Source organism: Lemur catta, chromosome 6 (genome assembly GCF_020740605.2).
Source record: "Lemur catta isolate mLemCat1 chromosome 6, mLemCat1.pri, whole genome shotgun sequence".
NCBI lineage: Eukaryota > Metazoa > Chordata > Mammalia > Primates > Lemuridae > Lemur > Lemur catta.
In genome coordinates this window covers 99,478,057-99,504,140 of record NC_059133.1, presented here as the reverse complement: position 1 = coordinate 99,504,140, position 26,084 = coordinate 99,478,057, and the positions used below count along the sequence as shown (strand labels likewise).

Sequence of the window (26,084 nt, the reverse complement as noted above, 5' to 3'; positions counted from 1 at the left end):
GCTTTTTTGGGTGTATTTCCTTCCACTCCTTGTTTTCTGCACAAGTATGTATCTAAAATTGACCAATGTTTCTCTTGCTCTGAATATTTTGTAGCTTTTTTTCCCATCCATTAGTTTACCTAAACATTCTGTTATTGTCAGTCATTTAGGTCATTTTTAATTATTCCAACATAATAAGTAAAGTAACAGTAAACATCTTTGTGTATAAAAACATTTTCTATGATTAGGATAATTTACATAGGATTCATTCCATAAGTTTAAATAATGAGTCAGCATCAAGTGACACTTCATCACTTTATTTACCCAGCTGGTCCAACGTGAGCATTTTCTGGCTCTTAATACATTGTGTGAAGTAGGCTTTGCAAATCCTTTTTTTTTTCTTTTTGATGCTTTCACAGCTACTTTCAGATTATTCTCCTGATAGCCCTTGGAGTTGGGGATAGTAGATGATGTTTTTCTCATTTGTAAAACTGAGCTTCTGAGAGTTTGTAGTTGGGCTGAGTTTGGATTGGTAATACATGGACAAACCAGGACAAGGATCAGGATCCTCCTTTTAATTACCTGTCAGTTATGTTGATTCTTCAGGCTTAGCTGGCATTTAACAGTTATTGGATTTAACTTGTATACTTTTTCTTATTCACCAAGCAACCTTCAAGATTCTATGACCTCTGGTTATTTAAATTTTGACTAAGACATAAATCTGAATCCTGTTTATGACATGAAATGTGGAAGTAAGTCATTTACTTAATAAATTTAGCCAGCCACGCAATCTGGATCTCAGTACAGATATGTTCTCTATGATGGTCTTCAGTTTATTTTCACAAAGATGGACTGCTCATTGACTGGGAAATATAGTGATTCCTTTTTTTTTTTTTAATGGTCCATGATAGTGAATATTGAGAACTTCAGTTTGGTGGTGGTGTTATTTTGTTTGGTTTTGTTTATTTTTAGAAACAGGTCTCACTCTCTCACCCAGCCCAGAATGCAGTGGTATGATCGTAGCTCACTGCAACCTTAAACGCCTGGGCTTAAAGCAATCATCCTGCCTTGGCTTCCCAAAGTGCTGGGATTTTATAGGCGTGAGCAACCACACCTGGCCCAGAAGTTCAGTTTTTAATCTCATTCTGTTTTCTTTTTCTGTCAGGTTTCAGTTGCAATGGATGATGCCCAGAAAGAGGGTAAAAATAAGCCAGAAGATGCAAAATCTGTTCATTTTGAATCCAGCACTTCAGAGTCCTCAGTGCTGTCTAGTAGTAGTCCAGAGAGTACCATGGTGAAGCCAGAGCCTAATGGGGTAACCGCTCATGGTATCTCTTCACATGTGCCAGATAGTGCGCCCAAAACTCCAGCCACAGAGGCAAAGTCAGAAACTGGGCAGCCTACCAAGGTTGGGCGTTTTCAGGTGACAACCACAGCAAACAAAGTGGGTCGTTTCTCTGTATCGAGAACTGAGGACAAGATTGCTGAGGAAAAGAAAGAGGAACCAGTGACATCTCCTCCTTATATGGATTTGGAACAAGCTGTTCTTCCTGCTGTGATACCAAAGAAAGAAAAGCTTGAACTGTCAGAGCCTTCACATCTAAACGGGCCGTCTTCTGACCTGGAGGCTGCCTTTCTAAGCAGGGATGTGGATGATGGTTCAGGTAGTCCACACTCCCCGCATCAGCTGAGCTCAAAGAGCCTTCCTATCCAGAATCTAAGTCAAAGCCTTAGTAATTCATTCAACTCCTCTTACATGAGTAGTGACAACGAGTCAGACATTGAAGACGAAGACTTAAAGTTGGAGCTGCGAAGACTACGAGAAAAGTAAGTATATTTTCTTCTGTGAAAGAATAATGGCAGATAATGTTTTAAGACCTAGATCTTAGTGCTAGGATTAGTATTCTTTTCACTACAATATGCCTTCTCTTTTAAAGAGAAGGAGATATGCAAAAGCTAAAGTTCGCTGACTGTAGTTCATTAGGTTCTCTTACACTAAGAAGGACCCGTAGCATTTCTATTTAAAGAACTTCTGCAGGCCGGGCGCAGTGGCTCACGCCTATAATCCTAGCACTCTGGGAGGCCGAGGCGGGAGGATCACTCAAGGTCAGGAGTTCGAGACCAGCCTGAGCAAGAGCGAGACCCCATCTCTACTAAAAAATAGAAAGAAATTATCTGGACAGCTGAAAATACATATAGGAAAAAAATTAGTTTGGCATGGTGGCACATGCCTGTAATCTCAGCTACTTGGGAGGCTGAGGCAGAAGGATTGATTAAGCCCAGCAGTTTGAGGTTGCTGTGAACTAGGCTGACGCCACGGTACTCTAGCCTGGGCAACAGAGCGAGACTCTGTCTCAAAAAAAAGAAAGAACTTCTCCAGCACCTTTGTATTGCTGCTACAATATTATTTTGTTAATAGCACTTTTTATCACCATTAACCACTCTTGGCTATTTATTAGCCTACCAAATGAATCCAGTAATGGCACTAGGATGTATGATTATGTTGTCAAGTTTTGTTAATTATATTTGGCAGATTGGATCAGAGTAGCAAATTCAGCTGTCCTGCACATGGCCTCAAAAGTCAGGAATTCTTTTTCCCCTAACATATTATCAGTCTTATGTTGTTGGCTAGGAGCTTGCTGGGGTATGGCTTGGGTAATGGAGGCCAGCAAAGTGAGTTGACAAGCCAAAGTCTCGTGGTGTAGTACATCTGGGGGAAAGGTTCATTAGTAACTAGTAAGTACTTGAATACAGGTTTAAGACTATGCTGTTAATTCTTGCTTGAATAAAGAGGGTTATATTTGTTTGATTTATCTTTCATAGACATCTTAAAGAGATTCAGGACCTGCAGAGTCGCCAGAAGCATGAAATTGAATCTTTATATACCAAACTGGGCAAGGTTCCCCCTGCTGTCATTATTCCCCCAGCTGCTCCCCTTTCAGGGAGAAGAAGGCGACCCACGAAAAGCAAAGGCAGCAAGTCTAGTCGCAGCAGTTCCTTGGGGAATAAAAGCCCCCAGCTTTCAGGTAAAAAGCCCTAGGCCAGGTCAGCCATGGCTGTCCCATCTTTTGTTTCTGTCTCCAACTACATATATTAACCTGTTAAACATTTGTTATTTTTGGTAAATTTCAAAGGTTTTCCTAGTATCTTTGCTTCCTTGACTTCCCCTCTCCCCATATTTATTATGCCTCTTTTTGAGTCTATGGGAGTAAACTGGATGAGTACAGTGGTTTATCCCATTGTAATCCATATTGCTATATGCTGGTAATCTTCATTTATAGTTGTTCGTAAGGATAAACATTTAGCTTTTCCCATTAACTCATAGCATTTAACCAAACTCTAGAGCAATTGGAGGAAAATGCATTATTCTCTATTTAGTAAAGTTTAGGTAGATTCTTCTTTTTAATGAATGAGTTCGTCATAATTGCAACTGAGATGAATGTAAATGTCATATAGATACTTGAGTGTGTCTAAGTGGTAACTTCCTATTTAGAGTTTTTATTTCATTTATCTGTAGTGGGATAAAGAACTTTCTAGTGATTATAATCAAAGAAATAGTTAAGTCATAATCTCTTGTAAGGAACTATATATAATTTGTCTATTTAAATAGAAGATAAAGAGCTTTTATCCTTCGTGAAATTATGGTAGTGTTAACAGATAATTAGTTCAAAAGCAAAAGAGGGCTAAAGTATGTTAGCAGTTGCAAACTTCTTAGCAGCTCCATTGTATGAAAGCTTTCATAGATGCCCAAATCTTTTCTCTAGCACATGAACCAATTCATGAAACCAGTTAATTAGAGATGTGATTGTAAGAGAGTTCAGCTGATCTCTGATCTGATCCCAGTCAGATTCTGACCCCAATTTTTGTTTGTTTGTTTGTTTTTTGTTTTTTGTTTTTTTGAGACAGAGTCTCGCTCTGTTGCCCGTGCTAGAGTGCCGTGATGTCAAGCCTCGCTCACAGCAACCTCAAACTCCTGGGCTCAAGCAATCCTAGTGCCTCAGCCTCCTGGGTAGCTGGGACTACAGGATGCACCACCATGCCCAGCTAATTTTTTCTATTTTTAGTTTGGCTAATTTCTTTCTATTTTTAGTAGAGACGGGTTCTCTCTCTTGCTCAGGCTGGTCTCAAACTCCTGAGCTCAAACGATCCACCTGCCTCGGCCTCCCAGAGTGCTGGGATTACAGGCGTGAGCCACCGTGCCCAGCCTGACCCCAATTTTGACATACTTTTTTGAGTGAACTTCTATTTAACTATAAATAGTAACTAGGGAACAGAGAAGTTAATCAATTTTAGGACAATTGACCTAGTGATTGAAAGCCACCTACCAAGAATAATTTTAAAGGTTCATTACTCGGTAATCACATATTTTGACATCTCTTTTGGATCTGATCTGATGCATATTTACAAGAAAGTCTAAGCAGAGACTACCTAATAAACCCATTTATATTATGATTCAATATCTTTTCTAGTAGGATAAAAAAAAAAAGCCATTGTGTAATTGCCAAATGGAATCCTTATATCCACTGCAGTCTTCTTACTCTGCTCAGGCCTGTGGACCATCTAGGCTTTCTAAAGCTAAAAAGCTTCTGGGATAATTCATATAGCCCTATTGCCTGTTGATTCTTAGTGTCATTCCTCATTTCCCTTTCTGTTAGTGAGAACTTTGATCTTTCATCAATGTATAGCTTTTGCCTGTCGTTAATCACTCAGTGGGACAAATTGAAGGAATAAGAACAATGCCTACTGAGTGCATTGGGAAAGCTGGATGTGTTTCCTCATGCCACTTTATCTTTCGGCAGGTAACCTGTCTGGTCAGGGTGCAGCTTCAGTCTTGCACCCCCAGCAGACCCTCCACCCTCCTGGCAACATCCCAGAGTCTGGGCAGAATCAGCTGTTACAGCCCCTTAAGCCATCTCCCTCCAGTGACAACCTCTATTCAGCCTTCACCAGTGATGGTGCCATTTCAGTACCAAGCCTTTCTGCTCCAGGTCAAGGTAAGAAATCAAAGCAACCATCATCTTCCAAAAACATGAATGTGGAGATATTGCCATCCCTGGGACAAAAGCCTGATGAATAACCCATTATTAAGGTGGGATGAAAGACCAGCTGACTAGAACACAGCCTATGTGTTGTACACTTAATCTTTGGGCTGAAAAGGGAAGTTGAGTAATGTTGAGAATTGGTGGGCTCATTGCTCCCATCAGGTGAAATGGCTTTTTTTCATGGGATTACAGTGAAAAGTTACATCTGCAACCTATATGAATAACTCATTTGGGATTTGGAGCTTATGTTTTAATACTAAGCTATTTCCTGAATGAAATTCTAGGGAGTTTAGCAGTTTCTGAAAGCTAATGCATTTTCTTAGCCAGTGTAGAATTTTCTAACTTCTCAGTATGGGAGTGGCATACCAAAATGAATAGCCCTACAGTTATCTACTTTGCAAATAGAGTTTTGTTTATTAATAATTGATGAAAACATTTCTGCAAAGGAAAGAGCTTCTAGTAACATTAGAACAAGAATTGAAAGGAATTGGGTATCTGGGTGGAAGAGAATGAAAAAAGTATAGGTAAGTAGCTTAAGTGCCTTTGCCAGTTTCACAGAAATGAGAGATTAGATTGTCTCTTCACAAGATGAATGTACTTGGTTGGTAGGAAGCACAAACTAGCTAGCATTATTCCAACTGAGAAAAGCATCAGTATTTTGCGTGAGAAGAATTGAGACCTAATATTTCCAGTCTTACATATGTGACTTTCCTCCAGAAGCTCGTTCTTTTGTGACCATCTTAGTGCATTTCACCACTCCAGCCTCAAGTTTCTAACATCTTGTAGCTGTGTTCTGTCTTTTCTCCTCTCTCTGTTCTTCCTTGTTTTTCCCCTCTCACAGGCTGTGCGAAGTTTAACTGTGCATCTGAACAGGTGACATTCAAACCTGGTGGCAGGAGGACCCGATTTCTGAGTACGCCCTGCTTGGCTCTTTGTGTGTAACACCTTTACTCCTTCCTCGTCCTTGTTTTTCTGCTGCTTGGATCTGATGTTTCACACAGTCCATTTTCATTTGTCTCTTTCTATATATCATCTACTCAGTGGCTTGGCTGAATTACTGTTACCCTCAGAAGTTTGGGTCTGCATATCAATTATCATAAAAGATTTAAAAAGAATAATAGGTTTCTGCAAACTTCACTGTAACTTTTTGGTAGAATTGCTTCTTCATAAAGCTGTGACAGAGGGTATCAAGGCTGTAGACTGCTGGGTCATTTAGAATAATGAAGACTACACTCTGTGGTCATATTCGTCTCGTTGCCCTGCCACTAGAAGTGACAGAAAGCATCTTGACCACTGATGCACTTAGATCTTGGCAGCAGGTAAAAGTTATACCCTATTTTTTCCATTCTTTTTCAGAGTAGGTTGAAATCTTTTTTTTTTCCCACTCAATTAAGCCTAAGCATCTACCAGCTGGAAAGATGCTAGAATCTCTTCATTAGATCACCACTGCCCTCGAACCCCATAAAAATCAGTAGTTCAAAAAGTGGTTATTCTGATAAAGCATTTTTTCTATTAAAGACCAAAGCCCAGCACCTACAAGTGAAAATTGTCTTTTTAACATAATTGCTGGGATTTCCCAGTTTTTTGCTTAAAAACAAGGCACAATAGCAAGTCACTCTTCTTCCCCATATGTGAAATGAAGACGTGACCTATGTGGTAGGATTGTTGTACAAGTCAAGTAAGACCAGTTACAAAGAAACAAGTAGCATTTGGGAAGCACGCATGGTTTGCCTCGGGTTAGCCAGTGCCTCCCTGGCACATAAGTAGGTAGTCAACAAATGTTTATTGAAATAATAGTTTAAAAAACAAACAAATGGAAACATAGTTCAAGTAGAAAAACCTTTTTAGAATTTGGTGAAAGATCTTCTCTACTAAGGCCTCAAACTTCTGACGTGGTTATTGAAGTGCTTTGTAATTGCATGTGCTAAGGCCATCACTGTTTCTGAGTATGGTCCAGTGGCCTTTGGGCCTCTTCATGGTGGAAAGGATTTACACTTCCCTTTGTTCTCTGTAGTGACCAGATTTAAAGGGAAGTACAACACATTAACTTCCATTTCCCTTACTCACACACTTATAACCCTTCCAGCACCGCTGTTTTCTTTATCTGAACTAGTAATGGATTGGCTGTACTTGAGGCAGTCTCTTACTGCCTTTCCTCACAATCAGTAGTCCAGGGCTATTTAACAAAGAAAGGAATAGAAGGCATTACCCAATTTGGTAGTTTTCGAAGCATTTGTGATATTTGAACACCCAGATCAATAATTTTTCTGATTAGACTAACCTGGACTATGCCTGCCACTTGACACTTAAACATTTAATTTGCATGTCCAGCTAGGAAGATGGAAAGTACATTAATAGTAGGAGGCAAGGGTTTTGGAGTAGAATGTGAGCTATCAGGCCTATGATACACAGCCTGAAATGTCTGAGAGGGAAGAAAGAGAACCAAGGCCACCTTTTGTGAAGTATAATGTGACAAGTACCATTTTAATTAATTCTGTAAATTCTTATCCCACACTTAAAGGTAGGTGGTATTTCCCCTGTTGTTCAAATGAAAATCGTTAGAAATATTAAATCTTATCACTTCCCTTTGGGTCTAAAATGAGAGGCCCTACATCTGTTGAAGGCACATCAGGATACATCCTGTAAGCCTGGTGAACACATCCCAAGAGGCAGACTTAAAGAAATATGGAGGCAAGCTACAGTGGCTCATGCAATCCCAGCAATTTGGGAGGCCAAGGCAGGAGGATCGCTAGAGGCCAGGAGTTTGAGACCAGCCTGGGCAACATAGCAAGACCCTATATCCACAAAAAATAGAAAATAAAAGATAATGAAGAAATATGCAAAGAAAACAAGTACTTTAAAAGGGTGGGGATCTTACTAGTTTGGGATATATTATTCTATGCTCTCAAAGTAGATAATGGTTTGGAAGCACGGCTTGGCTTACTGCTCTATTTATGTTCAGAGGTTGCTTGTTTTCCACATACTTTTAAAGCTTTTTCTGGAAGGGAAGGGGTTGGTATGTATGTCTAGGATGTGGAACTGTAATAACCAATTTAAAGAAATTTAAAACTGTAATAGTGGTAATGTCCATCTGTCAGCATACTGTGGTAAGATTGCTAATGCATTTGATTAAGTGCTTTTTAACAACCCAGCTGGAGAAACAGGAAGTGGGACAGGGTCAGTGGAAACACTGCTTGGGTATTTGAAATTCAAGCAGTGAGACCTAAGAGATTGACATTCCTCCCCCATTCCAGAGCCATAATGCAGGGCATTACTCTTGTAGATACAAAGATTGGGTGTGGAAACTCAACATTTGTTAGCCAGGTAACACAGCCCATCAGATAATCGTGTCAGGCTAACAGCCAGTTAGATGCATCCCATAGAATTGTGTCTGTGTTCCTTCAGAGTAGAGGAGGGGAAAAAAAAGACAAAAAAAACTACATCTATGGCAAGGACTACCCATCTGTCTCCCCTCCTGCTTTCTCTTGCTGGGCCTTTGTGTGCTGTTTAAGATTCTAAATGTTTTACACTGATGTTTCTTTATCTTTAACACATGGCTTCTTTCTTTGTGCTTCAGGGAAGATGGTGAAAAAAGTCTGTCCTTGCAACCAGCTCTGTAGTAATTATCTTTTCTTTCTGTTACTTTTGGTTCTTGATTGCAATACCTGTTACCTATACGTTCTTTGAACTCTGAAGCCTCACAGCTCCCTGATTCCTAACTTCCGTCTATCTCTGCACCCTTTTCTAATATGTTTTTTAACACACTTAATTGCTAACTACGAGCTATTCTTCCAGATTGAGAAATCACCTCCTAGTCAGTGCTGTCAGTGATGACCCCCGTGTGAGCCTAGGTGTGTGACAGTCATGGGTCGGTGATGCCCATGGATGTGTATAGTGTATAGGGAGGTCAGAGATACCTAGCTCCTGACCTAGCTCCCAAGAGGGCCCTTTGGCCAGCAGATAAGTGGCAGCCACTGTTAAACCCCACTGGACACTCAACAGGATGAAAGCATGTGGAAGTCTATGTAGTGGGAGATGTCTGCTAGATTGGTGAGGACAGAAATCCTACTTCGTAGAGTTTGGCTTCTTAGACTGATGGCTTCTCATCAAAGTACAGGTAACTCAGCAACCCAGCAGGCTACCTACAAGGATCTAGGGAGGGTCAACAGGAAAACTCCATATTTGGGTACTGAGCAATGTGTTGTGCTTCATAATAGATTATTGTTACCAGGATCTGACAGCGTGAGGATAGGGGAAATGTATTACCATGACAGGAGAAAATCAAAATAAGAGTTTTCGGGAGTAAGTAAATACTACTTTTCAGAGCTTTTCAGAAGAATTAAAAAAGGTTTAGAGGTTTGGAGGCTGACTAGCACGTTCTCTGGAAGTCCTCTCTACTATAATAGCTTTTATGGTCAAGTCTGCTTTGCCCAGGAGTTACTTTCTAGTCAGAAAGCAATGTGTTTGTTTCCTTCTGTAACGGGAAGCCTGTTCACAGAAGCCAGAATAAGGTTTAACTGTATGGTTAACTCTTCCTCTTGGGATAAACCCCACCTTCGGAGTCCAGTATTAGGTGACTACAACAGGCTACAACGAAAGATGAAATTTGGTTCTAAAGGGGCCTCGCAGTACCAAGGGGGACTAACACCACACTGGAGAGGTGTGACTCCCAGCATGAGCTCTGTGAACAAGCAGTGCCCGCCTCTCCTGAGCTCTTTGTATTTAGCTTCTGACAGCCCTGATCCCCCATGATTATTTCCGGCTTTTGTTTTGATTATCTCTCACATCAAGCTCACTGAGCAATAATCATTCACATGGGATGTCAGTCCTCGTGCATGTGAAATGCTTGCTCTCCAGATTTTAGTCACTGTCACGGCCGCCCACCCTCATTGCCTGTGCTTCCCGCTTCACCTCCGTCTCACATTCGCTATGTGCAGAAGGCTGTTTCCTGTGCTTTGACACTTTTCCACTTGGGTTCCGGTACTATAGGGGAAGTCACTCTTCCCTCTGCACTGTATGTGTGATAGCAGTCCCCTTGTGGCTCCAGCGGGCACCAAGAAGTGAGCTGACGTTCACACTGCCTTAGTTCCATATCTTGCCATGGTGATAAGAAGCATGTGACCTTCCTTACTCTGCACTTCACCTCAGAGTTAGCTGTTAGTCCAGCACAGACATGCTTGTGTGTGCCATTCCCTGGGTGGTAGGATATAAACTTGACTTGAGACCAGCAACGGTTAATAATGGGTTTTTAAATGGCAGGGTTGCATTAGGTGTGCTGCTGTGCTCTGGTGCTGCTTTGACCTTGAAAGCAGGAAAACGCATGCACTTATTTAGCCCCCAGCATTACTCGGGTATCTTAAGGCCTAGTGGCTCTCAACTTAACTTCAGTAGTTTTTATTTATTCTGTAGCAAATGTGAGATCTGATAAGTGGGGGGTGAGAGGAAAAAAAAAACAAGACCATGACTCTTCTTTCCCTCTTCCCTAATACGTGCCTCTTCGAATAATCTTCAGTGTGCCCTCCAGCAGAACCGAAATCAGGCAGGACACAGACTCCTTCTTCTTTTCTCATCAAACCATAGCAATAGAATTCCTTCATCACAACCTCAAAGCTTCCTCCTTCCCTCTGCACCCTGCTTCAGCTGCATTTTCCTGTTGCTTCTACATGGTGTTCTGGGAAGAGTGGGGAGAAGGGGTGAGAATCCTTGAACCAATTGAAACTGAGGTCATCTTCAGGAAAACCATGTCTTCCTGGAGTTGAAAGATGCAGGCACACCATGCAGTCCCTTCCTTGTGAGTAATCTTGGTCTTTAACTCATTGGAAATTGGGAAAGGTTGAAGACTTAACTCTTAACCAGGTTTATGTTTGCAAATTCACGTTTATGGGTCCAGGTGAAAAAGTTTTTTGAACAGAGCATGCTATTTATTACCTCTTTCTATTGTAAAGAATGGCTAAAGAATGTGGCAGTGTCCACATGGTTTGGGAACCCCATCTTCTCCTTGGCCAAGCACCTATCTTCGCATTCCTATTCCTGCTTTAACCCAGCCAAATGCACAAGAAATCCTCTTCGTTTGGCCCTTCATTCTGCCAAATTCCAGATCAGCTAGCCTTGCTGACCATTTCACATCTCCCTCATCAGCACGATGCTGGGATAGAGTATGGGCAGTTCCAGTACTCTAAGATGCCTTGTGAAGGGGCTGAAAGAGCTTCCTGCCCTTTGCACCTCCCATCATCCTGAATTTTTCAGCCTTATCTGTAGCTACTGAAGAGAAACTATTTTTATTACCCTTTTATACCAAAACAAATGGATAAATAAAACCTTAGAAAAATCTTCCTTTCTTGCATGGCTTCCCAATTCATCCTCTCACCATTCTGTGGTTTGCCATTCATTATCCTCTGAAGTGTCCCTCTTTCTGAAATTATAACCCAGGCTCCTGTTAATGCTTATATTCTTTTCCTTCTTATAACTCTAGGGACCAGCAGCACAAACACCGTGGGGGGGACCGTGAACAGCCAAGCTGCCCAGGCTCAGCCTCCTGCCATGACATCAAGCAGGAAAGGCACATTCACAGATGACCTGCACAAATTGGTAGACAACTGGGCCCGAGATGCCATGAATCTTTCAGGCAGGAGAGGAAGCAAAGGACATATGAATTATGAGGTAAGCCTTCTCTTTTTGCCATTAGACCTAATCCATCCGAGCATCACAGCTAAATCCAAGGTGATATAAACTACCTGGGCTACTTAACATTTTGTGCCATGACATTCTTTAGTAGCTCATGAATTCTAATACTTTTTAGAAAAACAAGGCAAAAATCACTCAGGTACCCTTTTATTCTTCCTTCCCTGAATTGCCAGCCTCTTATGGGTCAGCTCAGTTTTTTCTTCCCTTTTCCTTCAACATCCTGAACTACATGTGCAGACACGCACATACACACGACGCCCCTCCCTTCTAATCAGAAGAATTATTCTCACTCTTACTTGGTAAATATAAAGAGCCAATAAATACTGTGGAAGGCTTTGTTTCATTTTGCCATACCCTACAAAATAGATGTGTTTTAGTGCTGCCTGCCCATTTTATAGCCATGGGTGTTAAACCCACACCAGACTTTACATGTGGTGGTTTTGTTTCCAGGGCCCTGGAATGGCAAGGAAGTTCTCTGCACCTGGGCAGCTGTGCATCTCCATGACCTCAAACCTGGGTGGCTCTGCCCCCATCTCTGCAGCATCAGCTACCTCTCTAGGTCACTTCACCAAGTCTCTGTGCCCCCCACAGCAGTACGGTTTTCCAGCTGCCCCATTTGGCGCTCAGTGGAGTGGGACGGGTGGCCCAGCACCACAGCCGCTTGGCCAGTTCCAACCTGTGGGAACTGCCTCCTTGCAGAATTTCAACATCAGCAATTTGCAGAAATCCATCAGCAATCCCCCAGGTTCCAACCTGCGGACCACTTAGTCAGACCTAAAAGCCGTTAACTGAGTAGATCTGGGGGCAGGAGATGGAACGCTGATGGGGGGAGGGGGTGGGAAAGTAGCCTCTTACTAACTACTAGTGCTGCATTTAACTGGTTGTTTCTTGCCAGAAGGGAATGTTCTAATACCGCTTTGAGCCCACAGAATGGAGAGTCTCTCTCCCCCTCTCTTTATTGGAGTGGAGCAGCTTCAGACCATGCTTTCCTGTTCTTCCATACCCAACAGTGAGGGCTTAGGCGAGGAAAGGGAATCTTGTTCTTGTTCGTGAGGAAACTACTAGAGAGCTCAATGTAAAATCAAACCCCATCTCTATTTTCAAGTGGGTGGAACTCCTAATTTTGGTACATGCTTCAAATCCCTTGCTCTCCCTCAGCAGTCCAAACCAGAAGACACACACAAAAAAAGCTATTGGGCCATCTCCTATCTTGCTCCTATCCCTCTTCTCCCCCCTGCCCCTTCTTTTTGTTTTTCTTTGCTTTTTAGAACCCAGTGGAAAATACCAGGGGACTGGGGGTGTAACCTTATGATAGGTCATTAGTGCTTTAAGCAAAAGACATTAGCAGCTTTGACTGCAGCATTAGCAATTAGGGAAAAAAATTAAGTTCCCTGCGGACATGTAACTTTGCCATCAGTTTTGATGTGGAAACACTGTGATATTATATAAATGTTGTTGGGCAACAGTAGTTTTAAAGGTAAAATATGAAACGTTTAAAAAGTTCCAAAAAAAGCTAGCTCTGTCCTTTACTTATTGAGACACTTTAACTTTTTTCCTTTGTATTTCCATTGTATTAGATAAATAAATGTGAATGTAAAATTGTACAAATTACTGTACTTGAATACTTCTGTTCTCCCAGTGTTGCTTGCTGGACATTTTAGTGCCTTGGACTCCTACTGCTTCGCCATTATCATCAGCTTCTCAGACCCCAGGTCAGCAAAGGGCATGTGGAAGGAGAGTGTAGGTCCATGTGACTCTAGCAGTGGATATGCCAAAGGGAAGTTCAAAGAGTATTTTTTTTACGTCATTCAACAATTTTGTCTAGAGCAGGTGTAAGATGAGTCAGGTGAGAAGTTAAGTTGGCATCAGTGGATGAAAGCAGAAGGTTCTGTTTCGGGAATAGTTGAGGGAGGGGCATTATAACAAAATTGAGCAATTTAAAAGATTGAGAGTGGTGTGTGCTCAGTGAAAGAAAAAGAAAGACTAAAGAATGGGGGAACAAACTTGTTTAGAAAATACTTGATGCCCAGCCAGTGACTGTCATAAACCTTACTTATTTGAGCTGGGCCTAACAGACAAGATCTAGAAGAAACTAAACATAAAGAAAAGGGGTTGGCGGCTAGTTTTTACGTTGGAAAATGTGATAGTGAAAAGCCACAGATAAAGAAAGTTGCTCTAAGAACTGTCTGGATTGCTTTCCTCTTGCACATGTACCATGCATTTCTCAGCCTGGGGTACTCTATTTTGTGGAAAATGAATCTTTCTACATCTGAATAAGCATTGTCAAAAAGAATGCTTATTCCTACCCATTTCCTCTATGATGTCCAAATGGTTGCAGGATTATACTCTATTGTGCCACCTTTATTTCTAAAATTATGACTAATATTCTATTTTCATATAAATATTTCCTTTAAATAATAACTGCAACCAACCAGTATTATTTAGTGCTATGCCTAATTGTAACGAGCAGTTCTACTGTTTTCAGAGCTTTCCAGAAATACTGTCCTAATTGGCTATGTTTGGGAACTCTGTTATCTCTGAATATGGATACAGAAGCTAGGACTCTTAATTTGGGGGGTGCTGCTTCTCTCGACTCTAAGTTGGGAAACTGACATATTCCCAACCTTTCACCGCCCCCCAGCCCCCATTGGCACATCCCAGGAATCACACCATAGGAAGAAGAGCCGAGTCCTATTCATTCCTTATAGGCCTGTTTTCTTTCCTGTGTGGCCTCGGCCCCAGGCCCCAGAGACGCAAATGAGAAAGGCCAGCAGTTTCAAGCCCTGCCTTAAAACTGTCTACTTAGTCTCTGCTTGTAGTTCTTGGGGAGAGGGTGAGAGTAACGACAGCACAGAGAGACTTCCGAGTAAACGAGAAGGGGACCACCTAAGACAAATGGAACAAAACTTTATCCCAGAGAAATGAGGGAGCCAAATGCAGCACATTATTGTTTTGTTATTTTGGTTTAATAATTTTGAGATCTTTTCACTCATACACAAAAACTAAGAACTGGTTTTATTTACTGTTGATTTTTTCCCCTCCTGTGGATTAAATAACTGAAGCCTAGAGGAATGAACCTAGTGCTACTGAACTGTTTAAATTATTTTTGTGTTAATAGTACACTGAGCATCTTTTTCCACATTAAAAAAAAATCTTTCTGAATTATAAATGTTTTCCTTACATTATTTAACAATGTACACTGTTTAAAAAACAAATAAACTGAATTCAAACTTTGGGGGTTTCTCAGCAGCCATTAATTGTACATTTTGCACTAACTCTGGGTGTTGCGCTTCTTGTAAGATTGCGCCTGTGCTTCAGTTTGTTACCTTTGTAGACTTATTTAATGAAACCATTCAAATAAACCAAACTTGCTTTTGTTGAGCTGTGAGGTTTCATTTCCAGCAAATTCCCTTTTCACGTTCTCATTGGCATTATTTTGAGTTATGTACAATTTAAAACTGGATCCCTAATTCCCAGGAGTTTTTTTTTTTTTTTAGCAACAGTATTGCCCTGAACTAAGATTATGCTGCATACAAAGGTGATGTTTTTTCCTGAGGAAAATGGTAAGGATATCAAAGTCAAAAGCTGAAGATATGACCAAATCTCTGCAACAGTGGGTAAAGTGAAAGCCTTTAGAGGATAGGGAAGTCAGGGTAAGCTGCTACCTCTTCATCTTCCAAAGGAATAGAAATGGTCAACTGCTGCTTTAAGAGTTCCTTAGCTCAGTCACAGCTTCCCACAAATGGGTCTGTGTTCCAAAATAAGAAGTTACTGCTTCAAAATTAGGCACCACACAGCCCAAAAATGCATGCTAAAAAAGATGGCAAACTCATTATTTGGGGGAAAGAATTCTGAAACATCTAAACACTGCGAGAAACCAATTTCTGTTAAGGTGGATTACATCTCACATCTGAAATGGGGAAATAAAAGCAGCTACAGTTTTTGAGCATCCCTAATCCAAAATCCAAATACTCCCAAATCCAAAACTTTTTGAGTACCACATGATGCCACAAGTGGGAGGTTCCACCCCTTACCCCACGTGACAGGTTGTAGACAAAGTAGGCACACAAAACAGTTTATTCAGCCCCAAGGGTAAAAATGCAGCCCCAGCTGCAATGTATCTTGTGCACAAACTTTGTTTTGTGCACAAAATTATTTAAATTACTGTATAAAATCTCACCTTCAGGCTATGTGTATAAGATATATAGAAACATAAATGAATTTCATATTTAGACTTGGGTCCCATCCCCCACATAGCTGATTATGTATAGGCAAATATTCCAAAACACCTCTGGTCTCATGCATTTCAGATAAGGGATACTCCGCCTGTACAGTAATTTCCATTTTGTTAAAAAGTAGAGGATTTGCTTTCTCAAAATGCCTTTTCCTTGGTCTTAGATCATTATGTCCTTGTTTAGGAAAAAATGTTGGTCTTGAAATAATGTAGGATTATGATGTCGTAAACCCATGAATTAGAGATTATATTAAATATTAGATGAAGACTGTAGCCTCAATGGATACAAGTACTAAAAAGCACTACTGCAACCTTGTTCCTGTCATGATGGACAGTACTTATGTGGACCACATTAAAAGCGTGGAGACCTGAAAGGAAAGAAAACAGATTACTCAAAACAATTTAATGTAGGCAATTGTTAAAGCTCGTGCTTAGTATCAAGTCTGGCCTCTCCTGCTTGATGGCAGGCAGCCAGTGGTGATTCCCAAAATGTCTATCTTTATTAACATAATAGCTTAGAAATAAATCGTGGAAAGCCACAAGAGCCAAAGAAAAGGTATTTCATCTGTCCAGCACCTCCCCCTGCAGTGTGACAAGCTTCTTGAAGGTGCTCAGCTCTAGCTACAGTAGACTCACTCATAGTCAAATCCTCTGATAAGGTTCAGAATGAAGCAAAGTAAATCCTTAGAAATTAAGTTCATTCCCCAGGAATGATGACCAATATCATGACCAAAAAGTAGTTTTCCAAAGTCCCTTTGTGACAAGAGTCCGATGATGTAGGCTGAGCCTCAATTAAGATGGATCCAATTTCCTTTTCTTCATGTCCTGGCTCTTCTTAAGAGATTCCCAGTTACCTGTGGACGATAAAATGGCTTAAAAGTAACTGCCATGATTTTAAAATAAGGCATAAACTAGCAGTTAATAATTTCTGGATTGTATTAATGATCCTAATTAGACTAAGAGCCCATGAATGAAAATTACTGTTAGGAGGAAAGCAGAGCCCTCCGCTAACCCTATACCAAATGGCATCATACTCATGAGGGACCCACCCCCACCTTTAGTAGGAAAAGCTCAGTGTGCTCATCCTGACGCTTCCTGCTACTGTCAAAGGCTGCACCTGAAACCAGGAGCCCACAGGAAACACTCTGGCTCTTACATCAGTTATCTTCTACTTACTTACACTGCTCATTCCCTTGGAATGATTGTATCCGACTTAATGTCATCCTTCCTTTAAAAGTCACAGAGTTAACTTTTGTTCCTAAACACTTCTCTCGTCCTACCTGTTACATGCTGGTTAGTGCTGTAAGTTTGGGGTTGCCAGGGTCCAGATTTTGCTTGTGGTTTCTGGTGGCAAAGGTGGTGTGGGGTCCTGTTCCAGGTCACCGTCTGGTTGTTCAGTGCTAGTGTCTCAGATGTCTGGGGTGGTTCTGGTCCACACGAGGGCTTGATAGCACTGTCCAATCCATCTGGAGTCAGATCCCACATTTCAAGATTATCTTCAAGATTCTCTACAGAGATCACAGAAAAGTGTAGCATCAGCAAATAATGAAGTATTCTCACAGAAAGCCCTGGAAACACTGGCCAAAAGAAATCGCATGTCTTGAGTGCCCTATGATAGTTTTTGGAATCTCTCTCTCCTCTGCCCCTGGAAGTGCACTGAAGCTTCCCTTTGATTAGTATAAAAGCAGGGCTGGGTACTTGCTATCAGTCAGAACCCCTTGCCAATAAAAATGAGGATTCCTAACGCCTTTTTTTTGTTTGTTTTTTGTTTTTTTTTGGAGACAGAGTCTCGCTCTGTTGCCCGGGCTAGAGTGCCGTGGCGCCAGCCTAGCTCACAGCAACCTCAAACTCCTGGGCTCAAGTGATCCTCCTGCCTCAGCCTCCCGGGTAGCTGGGACTACAGACACGTGCCACCATGCCGGGCTAATTTTTTCTATTTTTAGTTGTTTGGCTAATTTCTTTCTATTTTTAGTAGAGACGGGGTCTCGCTCTTGCTCAGGTTGGTCTCGAACTCCTGAGCTCAAACGATCCACCCACCTTGGCCTCCCAGAGTGCTAGGATTACAAGCATGAGCCACCCACACATGGCCCCCTCAAGCCTCTTAAAATGCATTCTGTGACTACTAAAAGCATAAAGCACAGTAGCTTATAAGCATTTCATGGGTATTTACTAATTAATTCTTGAGTCACACCTGCAAGACAGTCTTTCTCAGTGACTGGTTCTGAAACAGCAGGTACGGCAATGCTGTGCGTCAAAGGAGGGGCCGGAAGGACAGCTACAGTTTACACAGGAGAAAGGACAAGTCAGAAATCACATAACTAGGCCAGGTGCGGTGGCTCACATCTGTAATCCTAGCACTCTGGGAGGCCAGGGCGGGAGGACTGCTCGAGATCAGGAGTTCGAGACCTGAGCAAGAGTGAGGAGACCCCCCCCATCTCTACTAAAAACAATATATATATATATATATATATAAAGAAATTAGCTGGACAACTAAAAATATATATAGAAAAAATTAGCTGGGTGGCGCATGCCTGTAGTCCCAGCTACTCGGGAGGCTGAGGCAGAAGGATCACTTGAGCCCAGGAGTTTGAGGTTGCTGTGAGCTAGGCTGACGCTACGGCACTCACTCTAGCCCCCAGCAACAGAGCAAGACTGTCTAAAAAAAAAAAAAAAAAAAAGAACTCACATAACTAAATGGAATTTAAGAGATTAAGTCTATTCCCTTCTTGTTAGAGGGAGCAGTCTAAGAAGTGCAAAGCTGCCTGGGGCTATGTCGGTTCAGACTGTAAAGGAACTCAAGATTAGTGAGTCCCAGTCCTACCTACAGATCTACCTGTGGTTTTGTTTTTGTGGATTTTTTTTTAATTTAACAGAGTTTAATTGGGCAAAGGATGATGCATGAATCAGTCCCCAAACCAGAATAGGTTCAGAGAGACTCCTTCTATGTTGTTTAACTATTCCTTCTCACTAAAATGGGAAAAACAAAAGTTTATTTCTCCTTTAACAGCAAAAGTAGAGGGGTTATTAGAAGCCATGTACTCCAGTGGCTGGCTGGCTTTTTAAAGTCATAAGCTTTGCTTAAACAAAATCTTAAGCAGAAATCCAATATGTAAAATAGATGAAAAGAACAATGGCTCTGGTTGTCTGGTAAGAGGCAGGGGACGTCCTAGAGGACAGCCTACTCCACACTCCACCCTGGGAGCTTCTGCAATGGTTTAGAAGCTAAACATCTGGAACAACTCATTATTAAGGATATCCTGGGACAGTAAGAGGTTTGTTTTTTTCAAATTTCAGCCTGTCAGTGCTGAGGGGAATATTAATGAACCAAACACGGAGAAAGTCCTCTGTGAATCTTCATAATCTGTAGAGAAAAACTGGGCAAAAGTTCAAGTGGTCTGGAATAAGCCCTTTCTTTGTTTCTACTCTCTGGGCAAGGACCACCGCTCTACCAAAAAAAAAAAAAAAGCCTATTATTCCCACTGAATCTGGACTCTGAAATAAACTAAAGTCATCAAATAAATAATCTACCAAAAGCTCCCATTATCTTCAAACCCAATTTTTTCTTCTATTCAAAGACATGACAGAAACAAAAGGCTTTCTAATACAAAGATGGACAAAGTATCTGAAGCAAAAAAAAGCTTTTTACCCTGAAATTTCTAATTCCAGAAGATTATGTCAAGGCCCATTTACTTCCCTAAAAAAAAAAAAAATTATCTTTAGAAATGGGAAAGTGCATGGCAGATTTCACTATCTTTTTTTAAGATTTTTTTGAGATGAGGTTGCCCAGGCTGGAGTGCATTGGCATCATCATAGCTTGCTGTACCCTTGAACTCTTGGGCTCAAGCGATCCTCCCACCTCAGCCTCCTGAGTAGCTGGAACTACAGGTGCCCACCATCACGCCTGGCTTTTTTTTTTTTTTTTTTTTGTAAAGACAGGGGTCTCATTATATTGCCCAGGCTAGTCTCAAACTCCCGGCTTCAAGCAATCCTGCCTTAGCCTCCCAGAGTGCTGGGATTATAGCTGTGAGCCACTACGCCCAACCCAGGCTTCACTATCCTTAATTTCCTCGACTCATTTCTCCCATGTGTAGCTTGAGAGAAGTCCTGGTGACATCTGGTTTGGAGCTGGCCACAGGGTTACTGGCAGAGAATCAGGTTATCCTGTCCACTAGACTTCTTCTTTCAGATACACTTCCTAGGGCCTCTGCTGCCATCTTCCCACGCACCCTCACTCTTCTTTTCAACTGATGGGGGAGATAGTTCAACTTGCTGCTGCCTCTCCATTTGCTCCCGGAACTGTTGCTGCATCTGCTTCTGCCGGAGTTTCCGCTGGTAAGTGGCATCATTCTCCACAGTGGCCGAGGTCAGGTGTCTGCATCAGAACAGCAACAAGATGGGAGAGAGTTCCTGAGTAACAGCTATGGTTCCTCAGGGAGCACACAAAGCAGCTTGCTGGCTCTGAAGGTAGAAATGAAGGCAAACTAAACCGCATGAGAAGCAGCAGAAGAGGAAAGGAAGGGAACTCAGACCCCATACCGGGGACCACAATCCTTTTCTTCCTGTATGACAATGTGGGCATCATCTGGGAGGCGAGGTTTGCAAGGGGAGGTCACTTCCTGTGGTTTGGGGTGTCCCAGCGCCATATTTGGTCGGCAGCTGTTGTATCTTGCCTGTTCCACAAAAGGTTCAAAATCTTGTCTCTTTGCTTTAGTTAAATCCACTTCCAGAGGCAACTAATAAGGAAAGAAAGAGGATAAAATACCTTGAGATAAATGAAAACTAAAATTCAACATACGAAAACTTCTGGGATGCAGTGAAAGCAATCCTAAGAGGGAAGTTAAACACATTATTTAAAAAACTAAAAAAAAAAGGAAGATCTGAAATCAGCTACTTGACTTTGTACCTCAAGGAACAAACAAGCTAGCAGAAGGAAGTAAATAAAAAAAAGATTAGAGCAGAGATAAATGAAATAGAGAGTACAAAAACAATAGAAGAAAAAAAATCAGCAAAAATAGCTGTTTTTTTGAAAAAAATCAAAATTAACAAACCCTTAACTAGATTAAGAAAAAAGGAACAAAGACTCAAGTCGAATACTGATTTTAAAATCCCCAACAAAATATTAGTAAACCAAATTCAACAGCACGTTAAAAGGATTATACAACGTGGCCAAATGAGATTTATTCCTAGAATACAAGGATAGTTCAACATATGAAAATCACTATAATACAGCACATTAACAGAATGAAGAACAAAAACTGCATGCTCTTCTCAACTGATGCAGAAAAAGCATTTGACAAGATTCAACACTCTTTCGTGACAAAAACACTCAACAAACTAGGAAAACTAGGACCAGGAGGAAACCACATCAACGTAATACAGGTCACATGTGCAAAGGCCACAGCTAATACACTCAAGGGTGAAAGACTGAAAGCTTTTCCTCTAAGATCAGAGACAAGGCAAAGACACCCACTCTAACCATTTCTATTCAACATACTACTGGAATTCCTAACCAGAGCAATTAGGCAAAAGAAAGAAACAAAATGCGTTCAAACTAGACAGAAAGAAATAAAATTATCTTAGTTCCACAGACGACATCACAGAAGAAACATTTCCTGATGTTAGATTCAGCACTGATTTTTTTGGATATGACACCAAAAGCACAGGCAATAAAAGTAAAGATAGACAAATGCGACTGCAGCAAACTTAAAAACTTAAGAGGCAACCCATGGAATGGGAGAAAATATATATAAATCATATATCTGATCAGGGGTTAATATCTAGAATATTTAAAGAAACACTACAACTCAACAACAAAATATCAAACAACCCAATTAAAAAATGGAAAAGGACTTGAGTAGACATTTCTCCAAAGACGAAATACGAGAATATGAAAAGAGGCTCATCACTAATCATTAGTGATATGCAAATCAAAACCACAATAAAGGCCGGGCACGGTGGCTCACGCCTGTAATCCTAGCACTCTGGGAGGCCGAGGCGGGTGGATCGTTTGAGCTCAGGAGTTCGAGACCAGCCTGAGCAAGAGCGAGAGCCTGTCTCTACTAAAAATAGAAAGAAATGATTTGGACAGCTAAAAATATATATAGAAAAATTAGCCGGGCATGGTGGCGCATGCCTGTAGTCCCAGCTACTCGGGGAGGCTGAGGCAGGAGGATTACATGAGACCAGGAGTTTGAGGTTGCTGTGAGCTAGGCTGATGCCACGGCACTCACTCTAGCCCGGGCAACAGAGCGAGACTCTGTCTCAAAAAAAACAAAAAAACAAAAAAAACAATAAAATATCACTTCACCGCCAACAGGATGATTAGGATGTCTACTACCAAAAATTTTTTTTAAAAAACAGAAAATAGCAAATGTTAACAAGGATGTGGAGAAATCTGAATTCTTGTGCATTGTTGGTGGGATTATAAAATGGTGTGACTGCTATGGAAATCAGTATAGCGACTCCTCAAAAAATTAAGGCCGGGCGCGGTGGCTCACGCCTGTAATCCTAGCACTCTGGGAGGCCGAGGCGGGTGGATTGCTCAAGGTCAGGAGTTCGAGACCAGCCTGAGCAAGAGCGAGACCCCGTCTCTACTAAAAATAGAAAGAAATTATCTGGCCAACTAAAAATATATATAGAAAAAATTAGCTGGGCATGGTGGCGCATGCCTGTAGTCCCAGCTACTCGGGAGGCTGAGGCAGGAGGATTGCTTGAGCCCAAGAGTTTGAGGTTGCTGTGAGCTAGGCTGACGCCACGGCACTCACTGTAGCCCAGGCAACAAAGCGACACTCTGTCTCAAAAAAAAAAAAAAAAAAAATTAAAAATAGAACTACCATATGATCCAGGCAATCCCACTTCTGGGATTGAATTCCAAAAAATTGAAAGCAGTGTCTCCAAGATATAGTTATACACCCATGTTCATGGCAGCATTATTTACATAAGCCAAGAGGAAGAAATAACCCAAATGTCCAGCAATAGATGGATAAACAAAATGTGATATATACATGCAGGGAATATTATTCAGCCTTAAAAAGGAAGGAATTCTGACACACATTACCACATGGGTGAATCCTGAAGGCATTAATGCTAGGTGAAATAAGCCAGTCACAAAAAGACAAAAACGATATGATTCACTTATCGGAGGTACCCAGAGTAGTCAAATTCACAGAAACAGAAAGTAGGGTGGCGGTTGCCAGGGTGGAGAGAGGGAGAGGAGAGTCCCTGTCTTACGGGCACAGAGTCTCAGTTCTGCAAGATGAAAATGTTCTGGATATCAGTTTCACAACAATGTGAATATCTTAATACTACTCAACTATACACTAAAGATAGTTCAGATGGTAAATTTTATGTGTTTTTTACAATAAAAAAAGAAAACTGCAGACTAAGAAAAAAATTTTTTTAAAGAGAAGAGTTTTGGCAAATGCCAGACACACACCTCTATTAGTGGCTCCACAAGAAAAAGAATCTCTTTGGTGCAGGATGGGAATTCTGCCCTGGGTGGCGCCTCAGGGAAGGCAGATGCTCTCTGCCAGGCAGGAGGACACTCCGGAAGCTGACCCATCGCAGGTCAGGTATGACCCCAGGGCCGCTTGACCACAGACCCCATTCTCCAAAGGCAAATGCTCAGATCACGTGACAGGTATTGACAGAAATGATGGACATCTAAACCTTAAGGACACTGGAGCTAAGGAAAAGAAATGACAGCAGTGCTGCGGAAGGCCGTGTGCACGTTCTGAGGTGTCACAGGCCACTCCCAGCTACAGCTGCCTATATAGCAGACAAATGGCACAAATTCTCCAGCACTCGATTTCTTCATCCATAAAATGATCAGCTCCTGCTAGCTCTAACATTCAAAATCTGAAATAAACATTCCAGACCCTCTAAATAGCTGAGTCCTCACTTCTCCCTCCATCCTCCAAACACTCAACCTGACACAAGAGAATCTGCTGTGTTGTCTTCCCTGTAATCCACCCCATTCCTCCCTCGCTACATACCTGGCGTGGAAGCTTATTCAGTGACCTCAGATAGTCTTTGTCCAGGATACAATTTCCAAGTGCATTCCCAAAACTCCTGAGGGTAGGAGGGAAAAAAAGTGGGACAGGGTTGAGAATTGTTGCACGGGAATCCCAGAGAACGGAGCTACGATGTTAGTACAAGTTGCTTCTCAGTGCAGCAGGGGAAATGGACCCTAGTGTGCATTCCATCAACGTCTCCTGAGCACTGGCCAGGTTCCTTCAGGTTCTGAGAATAGCAAATGCAAATCCCTGCCCTCAAGGGGAGACGAGTATGAAAAAACTAAGGAACCATTTGCAAAACCCATTAGCTACCTCCTGATGTGGAGCACAAAACTTCCAGAGCGGAGATTTATTTTTCCAAGAACTGCTCCAATTTCCAAATAAGAGCAGGCTACACGAAGGGCACAGCCCTCCACGACCAAAGTTCTTCACTTGGGATCTGTGGAGCTCCAGAATACGGCAAGGCCAAGCTTTAGTGCACTCAGGTATTTTTCTGGTAATCCAATTCACCTCAGGTCTCAAAGATGTCAGTGTAACCATGTAACTCCGTTAACTCTGTCCCGTCTGCACGGAGACTGCTCAGCAGCCGGGAGACAGGACGCCCCCTGCACTCCCCTGGAAAGGCCCCTGCACCACCGCCCAGGGGGAGCGAGCCCTGAATCCTACCACGGACTCCCAGAAAGGGAAGACCTAAGCATAAACTCTACAAAAATACATAACAAAGGAAAACAGGGTAGATAAGACATGGGCAGGAGTGAGATTTACCTTTCCATGTCATTTAGACTTTTGACCCATGTGAAAATATTAACTTTAAAAAAAAACACAAAACACAGAACTGCTCTGAAACAAGAGCTAAAAGGAAGCAGGTGAGACTCCAGCCCCCCCGTGCTCGCCTGAGGGCCCGCTTCAGCCCGTCGGTCACCGCCTCCTTCCTCGCCTTCTCCAAAGACAGGGCCTTGGACTTGAGGCCCTCACTGACGCCATAACCCACGTCTTCATGATATGAACCATCCTGGGGGCAGAAAAGGAGTTCAAACTCGAAGGTGAAAAGCTGCAGGCATGTCCCCTTTCTCTCAAGTAGCAGTGTTCAAACTGGGCATCTGTCACCCCGAGGCACAGACAGTTGTGAGAGCATCAATTTCCAGGATGACTTCCCAGAGCCAACCTGCCTACACATGTGCCTGTGGTCTAGGTGTCAAGACCATTGTCCCTTCCTATGCGCTTTCACATGCAAGGCCTGTCTCTAAGCCCCCCAATCTCACTAAGGTGCACTCCCCAAAGGTATGAAAACCTCTGGGGTACCAGGCAAAGGGATCATTTGAAATACTGTATCTAACAGTGACCGGGTAGCAAGTCCTTTCATAAGTCAGGCGGTATCCATCTCAGCTTTCGCCAAAAGCCAAGGTAGACCTGATGAAATCGTCAGCTGACAGAGAATCAAATAAAAGCACGCCGTGATTTCTAAAAAATAACTCAGCTCTCAAAGAAATGAGTGACACTGTAACAAAATGCTTTCCATTCTCAGCTACTTACCAACGTGTACAGGGTTTTTCCGTACTATTTATAAAAATCACAAGTCAAGGATAGAATTAATGCTCAATGTTCAAGAAATAAGTAATATTCAATTATGTATATATAAACTAACTAAAAAGAAAAATAACACCATCTATCTCATTAAGATATGCATTTTCCATAAATTTTAATTTTTCTTTTTAAGCATCAAAATTTTGATATATTTGTGTTCTCTACAACATAAACACAATTGTCCGATCAATTGTATGTTAATAACTGTGATAATAACTCAATCCAGAAGAAATCTTTTAATATTTAGAGCATTAAGGTCACTGAAAATTTACCAAAATATGTATTTTTATACACACATATGCACACAGACAGGGAGAAAAGCATAATAAGGTTACCAATGAAACCTTCAATCATAAATATATATTAGGATAAAAATCAGTAGGGAAATAGAATAGATATATATGAGTTCAGATAAAGAAGGAAAAATGTAACATTTCTGATGATTAAAGAATAGCTTGCTCGTGTATTTTTTCAAATAAATGACAGTATTTAATCCCTATAGTATTTGGATTTCACTGGCACATTTAAAAAAGATGTAACAGATTT

General features: G+C 41.6%; 2 protein-coding genes across 17 annotated transcripts in view; one reads left to right on the top strand and one right to left on the bottom strand.

Annotated features, from left to right (window-relative positions):
- Positions 1-15,086, top strand: part of WNK1 (WNK lysine deficient protein kinase 1) — a 159,050-nt gene extending 143,964 nt beyond the window's left edge. For all 8 annotated transcript variants that reach the window (XM_045554672.1, XM_045554670.1, XM_045554667.1 and 5 more), the window contains 5 exons: positions 1,145-1,806; positions 2,803-3,005; positions 4,779-4,973; positions 11,494-11,681; positions 12,156-15,086. In XM_045554672.1, the coding sequence (XP_045410628.1) occupies positions 1,145-1,806; positions 2,803-3,005; positions 4,779-4,973; positions 11,494-11,681; positions 12,156-12,473 (1,566 nt within the window). In that variant the 3' untranslated portion in view covers positions 12,474-15,086. The remainder of the gene's footprint in view (positions 1-1,144; positions 1,807-2,802; positions 3,006-4,778; positions 4,974-11,493; positions 11,682-12,155) is intronic.
- RAD52 (RAD52 homolog, DNA repair protein) overlaps positions 14,653-26,084 on the bottom strand; it is a 28,397-nt gene continuing 16,965 nt past the window's right edge. For 8 of the 9 annotated variants that reach the window (XM_045554679.1, XM_045554677.1, XM_045554678.1 and 5 more), the window contains 7 exons: positions 24,848-24,966; positions 23,934-24,009; positions 20,476-20,672; positions 20,166-20,311; positions 18,131-18,214; positions 17,220-17,447; positions 14,653-16,793 (listed from right to left, as the gene is read on the bottom strand). In XM_045554679.1, coding sequence (XP_045410635.1) covers positions 16,732-16,793; positions 17,220-17,447; positions 18,131-18,214; positions 20,166-20,311; positions 20,476-20,672; positions 23,934-24,009; positions 24,848-24,966 — 912 coding nt within the window. In that variant the 3' untranslated portion in view covers positions 14,653-16,731. The remainder of the gene's footprint in view (positions 16,794-17,219; positions 17,448-18,130; positions 18,215-20,165; positions 20,312-20,475; positions 20,673-23,933; positions 24,010-24,847; positions 24,967-26,084) is intronic. The other variant, XM_045554680.1, reaches the window with a different exon arrangement.